At 43.0% G+C, this 11,751-nt stretch overlaps 1 protein-coding gene across 2 annotated transcripts; it reads left to right on the top strand.

Moving 5' to 3' along the window:
- Positions 1-280: 280 nt before the first annotated feature.
- Positions 281-9,960, top strand: TGIF1 (TGFB-induced factor homeobox 1). 2 transcript variants are annotated; one of them, XM_010584847.1, is made up of 3 exons: positions 281-638; positions 7,341-7,567; positions 8,896-9,960. In XM_010584847.1, the coding sequence occupies exons 1-3, from the start codon at positions 623-625 to the stop codon at positions 9,460-9,462; spliced, it is 810 nt and encodes a 269-aa protein (XP_010583149.1). In that variant the 5' UTR covers positions 281-622; the 3' UTR covers positions 9,463-9,960. The 2 variants fall into 2 exon arrangements, with proteins under 2 accessions (XP_010583149.1, XP_010583150.1); XM_010584848.1 differs by lacking the exon at positions 281-638 and adding an exon at positions 2,458-2,473.
- Positions 9,961-11,751: the final 1,791 nt, after the last annotated feature.

Raw genomic sequence — 11,751 nt, 5'->3', positions numbered from 1 at the left:
CCTTCCAGTTTAATGATCAAACGTCTGCCTGGAAGAAAGGCGGGGGAACGGGAGGCACGGAGGGCTCCCCCCGCCGCCGCTGTTGTGTGTGCATGAGCGGGTACGGGCGGACACCCCCCACGCCTCCCGCCGGCCCCGTCCCTCCCCTCCCGTCTGACAGAGCCCCAGCAGCCCGGGAGGGGTGGAGAGAGGAGGAGGAGGAGGCAGCGCGGCAGCCGCGAGTGCCAGTGCAGCGTTCGGTTACTCGCCCGTACTCACTGCGGGGAGGTGGGGGAGGGCGGGCGCTGTGTACCTTTCCCTCCCGTGCCTTTGCTCACTTTAACAAGCCGGGGCCAATCGCCGGCAGAAAGGAACAAAGGGAAGGGGGGAGGGAAGCCCACCCCGGCAGCGGCCGCACCAGAAACCCCCCGGGGAGGCAGAGCCCTCCGGCTCCCGCTGACAGCAGCGCGGCCCCGGAGTGGGCGCCTGGCTCCGCGCCGGTGTTTCTTCTTCTTCGTCGCCGTCGTCGTCGTCGTCGTCCTCCTCCTCCTCGACGAGTTTAAAGGGGGAGCGGCGTCCGGCAAAGAGAGAGAAACTTGGGTCGGTGTGCGGGGTGTCCGGCGGCTCGGTCCTCGCGATCAAGATGAAAAGTAAAAAAGGTAGTTGTGATGGGGTGTGTGCTGCCGCTGGGAGAAAGCGGGGTGCCCTGCGCCTCTTCTCTCCCTACGGAAACGGCTCGGAGGGGAAGGGGGGGGGTGTCTGTTGCCAAGCCGGACGGAGTCTGTTTTCCTTCTCTCCTCGTTCCTTTTCTCCCTAGTGCCCCCCGTCCCGCCCCGACCGAGCTCCCGTGGAAGATGGCAGTGGATGCTCCGCTCCCAGACAAAACACGCGGGGCTGTTGTTTGGAGGCGGCCGCCTCTCCGCGCCGCTGGCTCCCTGTCAAAAACACGTTCAGCCGCCCGCCTTATGCCTCCGCGAAGTTTTGTTTTCGCTCCCTCCACCGAGCCTTCCCCCCCCCTCCCTCCGCTAAACCGCTTTTTGTCTCTTTTCCGCACCGAGCCCCGCCGTCCCGCTGCCGGGGGGCGAGAGTGCGGGCCGTTTTCCCAACTTGGGGAGAGGAAAGCGGGGCCGCCCACAACTCCGACCGCGGCGATCCGCGGGCGCCCGGCAACCCTTTCTTGGCGGGGGGGGCGGGCCCCCCAGCCGGGGGGGGGGGGAGCTCGGCAGGAGGGTCTCAAACCCCATCCGCGCCCTTGGCTGCGTTGTTTTGGTGAAAGTTGCTGCCTTTTTCTTCCTTTCATCACTTAAAACAGGGGCGGGGGCGGGGGTAAAAGTACAGAAGTTTCGACACAGTTAGGCTTAAAAGGAGGAAGACTTCCCCCCCTCCAATAAAAATGAGGCGCTGTAAGTTTCCTTTGTGTTAATTTACAAACAGACAAACTTTAGAGGATTGTTACTCTTCGTGGTTGTGGTGCTTTAAGTGCCTTCAAATTAGAGCTTGGCCACAAAGACGGGAACATGCTTTCAGATTTAACGCATCTGCGCTGGCTGGAAAGAAGTTGATAGCAAAGCAGTATCTTTTCAGTTGCGATTTAGCAGCCGGTAGTGTGGATGAAGGGTGTTTTGCATTCAAAGACCATTAAATTATCCGAAGTGGAGGGTTAGAGGGGAGCAGTGCGCATGTTCAGTACTCCAGAGTTGTGCTGTTTTTCCCCTACTACGCATTCCTGCGGCTGTATAGTAGAGCAGCTTCGCTCATTGTTGCTCCTTGGAGCAATTAATGCATATGTAGTTCGTGAAATCATTGGGCTGCTGGGAACGTGATGTATTAATATGGTTTGTAGCCCTCGTACGAAGCTTTGGACGTGCCACTCATCTAAGAGGAGCACACACAAAGGGAATTAAACCACAAAGACGAAGTTTAAACAGCGGTTTAACAGCGAAGCATTCCGATTTCCCGCAGGAGCGGGGCGCGTACGGCGCGTTTCAGCCTGCCTGGGAACTGCACGGATTTTTAGATTACAACATGTACTGCATACCAAGCTCGGCCGTCTGTGCCTAGAGACAGTGACAGCATTGACTTTAAAATGTTTCAGTCGCCTTAGGTAGGTTGAGATCCTTAACCTTATTGCAAGCAGTTGTGTGTTGGTTGTTTTTTTTTTTATGGTTTCACTGAATTAATTTAGCCCAGTTATTTTTAGGACATTCCTATGCTCCCTATTTGCACAGCAGTGGTGAGCTGGTTTCCTGTCTGCTGTTGCTTCCATTGTTCAGACTTCTCTCCCCGAGGGCAGCTGCTGGTTGGTGAAATACCAAGCTCCCTGCACTTTCAACTGTTGTTCTTGCCACCCCCGAAATAAATGCGTGTGAAAAACGCTGACGTAGTTTCTAGGTATGCATGTATAGGGCTTTGTGTGTGTGTGTGTGAGTGGTGGTGGGGGAGATCTGCTTTGAGGATTGCAAGTTCTGGGCTGAAACAATGGAAACAATGAAAGGTGACAGGCGGGAGGGAGAACTTTAGAGAGGGGCCATGGGCCTGGGGTTTGCCTGGCAGAAATTAAAAGGTGTGGAGACAAAGACGGAAACTTTTAAAAAGATGTTAGGGCTAGGGTGCCTTTGTTTTATTAAAGGTTGGGCTTGTAGTTATTTGTGACCTACTGGCATTTGAGGCTCATTCAATAAGTTACAAAGAGTGACTTTGTTACAGATTTCTTGCTTGCACTCTTAGAAAAATCCCGTTTGAAGAAAAAGAATGTATAGCACAGCCAAGTCTCGCCGCTTTAGAAGAGATAGAGCACAAGCTGTGAAATGCAGAGGAAAACAAATAAGCTGGTTCCTCAATTATGAAACTTACTCAGAGGAAAAAGTTTTCTTACTATGGAAATTCCCTTCTGCATCCTTGTAGTTCTTGGTTACTTACGAATAATTTCAAACCAATTTATTTCTGTTGCTGGCTTTTAAATTCACACTAAATTTTAGTTAGGTTTTTTGTTTGTGTATTGGATTTTTTGTTGTTGTTGGGGTGGTTTGTTTTTTTGTTTTTTTTTAAGCTATCAGGCTATGGATTAAAATCTTGAGGACTCTTCTGTGCATAGCTTCATTTACAAAAAATAACGTGATGGCAATCACTGAACATACTCAGCTTGTTAATTAGCTGATTTAGAATACAATCTCGTGAAGACACAGGCATGTGCTCAAGTTTATACATGTGAGGAATCCTACTGAACTTGGTTACTACAGGATTGGGGCCTTAGATGGGAACTGGTTCTGTTTATCTGTGCTCATAAAAGAAAAATCCAGTTTAAGAAATTCAGAGAGCCCTAAGGGGGTGGGGTGGAAGGTTTTCCATAAGGTGATTTTTGTCCATCCCCTCTCTGGAGGGCAGAGATTGTTCCTTGTGGTATACTTTGTCCTGTTTTGAATAACAATTGGCTTCTGCCACTTCCTCTGTGAAGCTCTTCCTCGATACAATGGGATAGTTGTTTGGGTTTTTTTTTGATAGCCTAAATTTTTCATTTGCTTAACTTCCATTTCATTTGTCTCAGCCTCTCTAAATGCTCTGTCCTCCCCCTCAAAGTATTTCAGCGTGCCTTCTCAAGTAGCAGTAGTTTATTTTGAAATCAACTGTAGTCATCACTGTACTTTTCTACTCGAGTTGTTTCAAGCTGTTAACTGTTGGGTATTGAGCCTAGACTAGGGATCCTAGGTGTAATCTTCCCTGAGCTGATTACAGGAAGACCTGTAAAGTCTTTGGGCTGTGATACAATGAAACAGTTCATTCAATCATGTATATGACTTCAGCTGGGAAACCAGGAGGATAAAGTAATTTATAAAGAAGGGATGCTGATCATGTAGTTCTTAGGCCATTAATAGTGTGGACTGCTCATCTAAGTGGTGATGGCTGGAGTGGAGAACTGGGATTTTGTATTGTTTCTCAGACCTCTCTGCAAATGAACTTGTGCTGCTTTAATTACTCCTGTAAAAGCAGTTTTTCTGTTTAGATTAAGTGTATTTGGGAGGAGACATAGAATAACCTGGTACTAGCCTGCTTTTAAGGTGAAATAAATTAGTAGGTCAGCTGGGGCTACTTGTCGTGTCCACATGCCTTTATTCTGGGTGTAAATAACAGTAAGCCAATGGTCCAGTCGTGGAGCCTGGCCAGAAGCCTTTTCAGATGGGCCCTGTTAAAACAGGAAACCAGCAGCGAATAGCCTGATTACTAACAAGATGGAAAAACAAAGCTGGGTTGTAATCAGCAGGAATGCTTTAATGAAAACAGAGCCTTGACAGCAACAACGTGGCTCCTGCTCTAGTAAAAAGTATCAGCTGGGGTAGTGTGAGATTTCTAGCCATGACTTCCTGTTGCTGCTCGCTCTGTACTGCATCGGAGAGATCTGCCACAAGTTCAGAGGGCTGATCATCTATTTAAATGAGCTCATTTAAATGAGGAGAAGTTGTACTACACTGGGTTTCCTGCTTAACCAAAACCTGCTTTGTGCAACACTAACTTACTGTGTCAATTAATATGACAGACCAAGTGAACGGGTCAAAGGGCAGGCTCCGCTGTTGACTCATTTCTTGCTAGGTAAGTTACGGTTAGTCAGATGGCAACTTTTACTTTAGCAAAAGGTCTTGTTTGCAAAATAGAGAAACGTTTTTATGCTGCTGGTTTTCAGACAGTATTTTTTCACTTTTTTTGGGGGTGTGTGTGTGAAAAAGAGCAACAGTTCTAGAAGAAGTTTTGCTGTCAAATCAGTTTTCTCAAATTCAGAGAGATGCCTGTGGAGTCTTTTAGCTATGTGTTAGATCTTGGAGAGGTTGCTGCAGATGGGGTGGTGTGTGTCTGGAGGACTTGTTTTGCCATGTAAATATGGATTGCAAACCATTAGACACTTAGCTTCCTCATAGGAGTAGTTTCTTTGGCTTCTCTTCCCTCTTACTTCCAACCCTCACTGTTAGCCTCTCCCAGTTTTCCAAGGTCCTGTCTTGCTGCCTATTATATTTAAAAACAAACAAAACCCCCAACCCACTAAAGTGCTGCAACACTTCTGGTTTCTGACAAACAAGAACAGTGCACTTGAAAACATGGTCTGAATAGTGTAGGCTAGTTTTAGCTAGTTTTTAAATTCAATTTAAAAGGGATGAGCTGCTTTGCAGAGCTATCCTGTTGTCTGTGCAGGATCTTTGTTCCAAGAAGTTCTCCGCATGGCTCCAGGAGCCCATTGTGCAAGGCATGTTCTCAAGTTAGGTTGAAAGCCTGACAGCACTTTTCCATGAAGCTATGACAAATACAAAGCAGTTTGCTCAGAATCATTTTAAAGCAAACCTGACATACTTTCTACATGAATTAAGAACCTTTATCTTGTGTTTATCTTGTGTTGGCTATTTAAATATTGTCTATTGTTCCTGTTCTATGACTGGATAATTTATGTAGCTAATCATCACAGGAAAAAATTGGTATGTCAGTTTGATGTTTGTTGGTTACATAAATCATCAACTGGGGAAATGAAAACCATATTCAAGTAAGTTACTGAAGTAACTACACCAGGCAAATTACAGATTGATCATCCTGCTGGGAATGCTTGCATATCAAAAATATGTATTGAAATTTGGATGACTTAAACTAAATATAAGGATGTTGGAGCTATTCATAAATAGGGGAAGGAAAGAATAATTTACGATGTCAGCTTTGGCTAAAGTTTGAAAGTGTGGGGAAAGGTCTTCCTCTGCTCCCCCCCCCCCCCAACCCGCCCCAAGTATTGAAACCTTACCCAGGCACACCTTTTTCCTTTCTTTCTGTGTTGTGGGGTTTTGTTTGTTTGTTTAAATGACATTAATTCCTCTATTTCTTTACTTATGGATATAACCATAGCTTTATATAGTTTTATACTTTCACAGGCATGCTTCTTGTATTTTAGGGCTGACTTTGTTTCCTTGAACAGAATTTTTGAATTGTGAGTGGTTGCCCACATAAAAATTTTACTTTTGACATTTAACTTGTTTTTACTATGAAGGTTTTTAGTTTTGATGTTATGAATGAGCAAGTTTCTTCTCCCCCCCATCTAAGTTCAAAACACAGAAAGATTAAAGGCTTGTTTTCCTTCTATAGCTTCTAGAAAATGCTTCTGAAAGCCAGTATAATTTCCCTTGAAATTAGTATTAAATAGTACTAGTTGAAAATGGGAGGTATCTTATTTGAATTTATATATAGTTCATAAGATTCCTAAAATTTCTGGTGAGCTTAACCTGATGAGTATTTAAAGCATGGTTTTCTTCGTATTTTACAGTACTATTTGTTTCCCAAGTGACTTGTATATCCCACCAAAGGAGTAGAATTGTAGTCTTCCTAACTATTGAATACTTAGTTGTTTGTTTTAATTTTATTGACATACCATAGCTTCATGTTACTGGTAGTGTGGTGTATAAATAAAGGGATAATCAGATTTTGAAATCTGTTCCTTCCTTTGTGTTGAAGGAAAAAGGTATGCAGTTAACTTGTAAATCTGAAGTCTTTGTAGTAAGTGTAGCATAGAGCACACATTTCCACAGATTAAAACGTGAGATGAAAACTATGAAGTTGAAAAAATAATCAGGATGCAAAGTGGTACATTTAAAACTAACTAACTAACCAACCCACCCAAACATTAAATGATTGTGATTCTTTGCTACCAAAGTGCAATTAAATTAAAGAAGTCCATCTCCTGATAAACTGGTGGACTCTTAGGTACCTGGTTTGTTCCTTTTCCTGCACTTTTTTTTTCCTTCCTAAGTCAACATTCACTTGGGGGTGGGGGCAGACACAATTTTTCCTTTTCTTCTTTTTTTGTTCCATTAGTTTTTATTAATAGATCTGGAATGAGCTATTAATCTATAAAATCTACAAGCTATCTCTCCCAGGAGGGAAGCATCAGCATGTTAAGAAGTAATTAAATAACCCAACGCTTGCGTTGGGTGTTTTAAGTTCTTGCTTATTGACCTTTTACCCAGCCACTGGGTAGTTATCCTTGAAGAAGAGTGTTGGATGCATACCATAGCAAGCAAATTTGGACAATATTGGCATTAGATAGAAGCTATCTGATAACATGCAGCAGATGAAAGGTTGCCAGGGGAACAAGAAAATGAGGGTTTGCAGAGAAGAATTCCCCTAGGAACAGATCATTGGTGCTACTTTTTGTTCAGCTGACAGAAAAGCTACAGCTTGACAAGTTAACACTACAGGACAAATCTCCTGTATACGAGGCTATACCATGATTCATAGTAAAGACAGTTGATGTAATAAAAAGTGTCTGAACGATAGAATGCTGGAGCTGAGTAGTTTACGGGTTTAGGAGGCTGATTGTTCTTGTCTTCTTATAATTATAGGTGTAGTTGCAATATCAGGCAGTGAAACGGAGGATGATGACACTATGGAGGTCCCACTGGATCTTTCTTCATCTGCTGGCTCAGGCAAACGGAGGAGACGTGGCAACCTGCCCAAGGAATCCGTGCAGATTCTTCGGGACTGGCTATATGAGCACCGATACAATGCTTATCCTTCAGAGCAAGAAAAAGCGCTGTTATCCCGACAAACACACCTTTCCACACTACAGGTATTAAAAAAAAAAAGTAGTTCTTGCTTCAAAAGGAGCTGTTTTCTTCTTAATTTACCTGCGGTCTAGTCACTGATACAAATGTTTACACTGCATATGAGATTTCCTTTTTTTATTGTTACTCACTCTCCTTCTGACAGCACTTGTAAGGAGAAATACAAATGAATCGTGTGTTACGATGATCTTTGTTTATTGAGAATAAAATTACTTCTCTGGGAGAACAGACAGTCATGAATTCAAGCATGCATGCTAATTTTTGTGGAATTGGGCCCCAAAAGACATAAAGTGTCTGTATAAGGTAATTTATTGAGAGAAGAACATATTTATTTGTCAACAGAGGTTTTATGGTGATAGATAAGCAGCTTAACATATAACTCCTCTAAAACTGCCACTTGAGGCTCGTTCTTGTACAACATGCACGTATATAATTATGTGTATGATGACTTCCATTAAGATCAGTGGAACAACCTATATGGGATAGAGCTACTCAAGTGTGTTAGTATAGGTATGTGTGGTTAGTTTGGATTCTCATCCTGGGATAGTGCTGGCAGCTGTGAGGGCCCTTGGATGCATCATTTGTCTTCTGTGATCATCTTTGGTGGAATAGCTGTTGACAATTGCTGCTTTCCACCTCGTGGGAAGGTGGCTGCATGAGAACTTGAGTAAACCCTGGTTTGGTTTTGAGAGGCACTAAATATAGAGCGCTTCTCTTGACTTCTGGGTTTTATTTTTCCAGATTAATTCATTAGTACAAATTTCATAATTGGCTATAAAGTAAAATTTCCTTAATGTAACATCATAAAGAAAACCTCCTTTATGTAGTAAACAGAAAAAAAGACGTTAAACTGTAAACTATCCTGTATCACCCAGGAAACTGGTTTGAAATTTAAACAAGGACAAACTTAAATGAGGTAATTCATGTTATGTCTGTCGACACAGTCAGTTGAACAAGGAAAATCAGTAACTATTTGTGGGAGGAGTGGCACTCTTCACAGAGAAAAGGTTTTCCTGTTGTTAATTAACCTAAGCTAGGGAACAATAGCTAATAGGTTAATGTGTGTGCACAGAGTTAAAACTAAACTCCTCCGTTTGGGCTAGCAGTCTTCAGATGTGCCAGGGCTTTCTGTAACAGGAGTGGAGAGCCAGGGGCAGAGCCAGGGCGAGGGAAGGGCCTTTGCCAGGCATGTCAGAACTTGTCAGTAGGTCTCTCTCTTGTTCTGCAGTTAAGGAAACTGCTTGGAGGGGTTCATTAATCTAACCCAATGACTCTAATGGCACATAGTTGGAAATGAATGAAGGTAGAAATTAAGATGTCATTATATTCCCAGGTCTGCAACTGGTTTATCAATGCACGCCGCAGGCTTTTACCTGACATGCTGAGGAAGGATGGCAAAGACCCAAATCAGTTCACTATCTCACGGCGAGGGACCAAGCTTCCTGAGGGCGGCCTGGTGGAGTCTTCCATCAGCACAAAGAACTACATTCCCTTGCTGGAGGAGACTGCCTTCCTTCCCACTGCTGCACCAGTCGGCAAGACTGTGTCCTCTTCCAAGCTGGCTTCCCCGGGATCGGTCCTGGCTCGGCCGTCGGTGATTTGCCACACGACTGTGACTGCATTGAAGGACACCCCTTTCCACTTTTGCCAGCCAGCTGATGTAGGCCAGACCACGGACCTGCAGCAGCCCCCGGCCAATGGCTTCACAGACAACTCCCTCTCCTACCATGAGGACGCCTCTAAACTGGGACCTGGTGCAAACACACAAAGTGGGCTCTTTAACACTCCTCCTCCAACACCACCAGACCTTAACCAGGATTTTAGTGGATTTCAGCTACTGGTGGATGTTGCACTCAAAAGGGCGGCAGAGATGGAGTTGCAGGCGAAACTTATGGCCTAAATCCCTTTCCTTCTCCTTCCCCATTATGTTTTTCCAGGCAGGGATCTAACAGCTGTGTGGTTATTGCCACCACACAATATCAAAAGACTTCACTGCATTATTATTATTATTTTTTTTATTAATCTTATTTGCACAAGGGATTGCTGAAATGAAGCTTCCTGTCACTGAGATGGTCTTCAGTGGAATATGGTCATTCCAAGAATTATAAACTTAAAGCTACTGTAGAAAGAAAGGGTTGTGTGTTTTTTTGTTTTGTTTTGTTTTTTTAATGTTTTCTTTGTAGGCTTTTCATAATGTGAGATGGTTCCCAAGATCATGTGATTTGTTTTTGTTTCTTTCAGACTGTGCAATATCTAGTAATGATATAAAGTCTTCTTATCATTCCCATGCGGAACACAATATACCGACATGCTGTCTAAAATAAATTTTCAATTTTTTTAACAATATGAACTTTGGATGATTATGCTTTTTTCCCATAATGTAATAAAATATTTTCTTTAAAAATGGGTGCATACAGAGTATTTTGTTGAATACGAGCTTTGCAGAAAACACAGCTTTACTCTTGAAATAAATGGAAGTTAGAAATATTTTTGAGCTCACACTGACTCTGTTTGGTTTAGAGAGCTATGCTAGCAGTTGTTGTTAACCAGATGTTTAAAGGAATACCGAAAAGTGGGCCAGAAGTACCTGACCATGTTCTGTTATGCTGAAATTTTTTAAAGGGGTGAAAAGGAGCTATGTAGGCAACTCTCACTACATTTCAGGGGGATATCTTAGGCCCCTCTAAGAGTTCCAGCTTTTGGCTCCTAGAAATACTTTAGGGCTGGGAAATGTGACAGCCTATGGGGAAGTTCTCCTGAAGATGAAATGAGGCCAGAAGAGGGGTTGGGGCAAGCGTTCTTTGGGGGACTTTGTGATACAGCTCCTAGACATCACTGGTGACAAATTTTGAGCGCGGAGGACAAGGGGTCCCACTCTTACTCTTCCTGGACTAGCAATGAAAAGGGTTTGACTCAGTAATTCTAGTAGACTAAAATAGAAGAGACTGTATTGGGTGGAAATCTATGAGTTCTGGGAGCCAGGTATTGGAAAGGTACTTAAACAGATGATTGATTAAGATTTAGAATAGATCCCTATTGTATTGGGCTATATTTTGGCCAACAGAATCTAAGTTACCTTTCAGAAAAGGACTTTGCTGTCAAAATGACTTATTACTGAAAAATGCGAAGACTTGAAGCTCACATTTCAACTTACTTGAATGTCAGTCACCCACCCTTATCCTTCCAACAACAGTGAAATAAGAGACCTCTAGGGGAAAAATCAGTTCCAGCTAATCCTTAAAAACAAACCAGTTGTCTGTTTGGGAGGTTGGGGGAGGGCTTTGTGGAGCAGGAGAGCTGACGAATTTAAGGATATCATTATGAGTAGAAGACTGCAATATTCAGACTGTAGTGTTTATGCATTTTGTTTTGCTGTAGCCTTTATCTTTTTTTAGTGTCAGAAATACTCTTTATTTGTTCTCTGGAGTACTCTTTGGAATTATATTGAACGTCTGCCTTTCTTTAACCTTCAAGTTTAAAATCAATGATTATATTTTAAAAAAGGCAAATAGTAAACACTGTGGCTTTCTCATGTCTGCATCAGCTTCAGTAACACAGTCATCCTAATATACTGTATGAATATATAATTTTTTTTTAATACTTTCTGTTGAAATAAAGCTAGAAAAAATAATTTTGAACATAGCCAGAGATGGCTGTATACTTTGTCTTCGAGGAATAGCATGTGAGTCCAGAAAGAGCCTTGTGTCTCGTCTCTTTCGACACACTGTACTTGATACTTCTGGGCTATTTTTCTGGGATACCTATGTATGTTTTTTTAGTTGTTTGTTTGATTTTTTTAATGGCTAATTATAAAATAAAATGGAAGTACCTTTTTGTGTAGCTGTGAGGTCAATGTTGAGGGAAAAGTTGGTCAATGGACATCCTTTTGTGGCACAGATGATTGTTCTCAAAGGGTGCTAGGCACCCAAAGAGGAGTGTCATCTTTGGTAAAGGCTTGGAAGATGCTTCCTTGTCCGCATGTAGGAAGGAACTTTATTGCAACACTCCTTAAGCCCATGCCTCAAGCTCTGACAAAGGAAAAACAACCTCATGCAAATATGTTTGCATTGTTTGATTTAAGTTGTTTGACTTTCAAAGCATGTTGCTGGTGTGCTGTGGGGTAAAGAAAAAGTGGGGGACTTGAATCATTAAAGCATATTCTCAGAGATCTTTACTCTTCGCTACTCTG

This window comes from Haliaeetus leucocephalus, unplaced genomic scaffold (genome assembly GCF_000737465.1).
Source record: "Haliaeetus leucocephalus isolate CR32 unplaced genomic scaffold, Haliaeetus_leucocephalus-4.0 Scaffold1007, whole genome shotgun sequence".
NCBI classification, from domain to species: Eukaryota; Metazoa; Chordata; class Aves; order Accipitriformes; family Accipitridae; genus Haliaeetus; species Haliaeetus leucocephalus.
Note: the sequence above shows the minus strand (reverse complement) of the source record. Positions and strands in the feature narration are given on the sequence as shown.

Coding starts and splice junctions, on each gene's coding strand:
- TGIF1 (XM_010584847.1), top strand. Junction 7,568..8,895: donor CACACCTTTCCACACTACAG/GTATTAAAAAAA, acceptor TTATATTCCCAG/GTCTGCAACTGGTTTATCAA.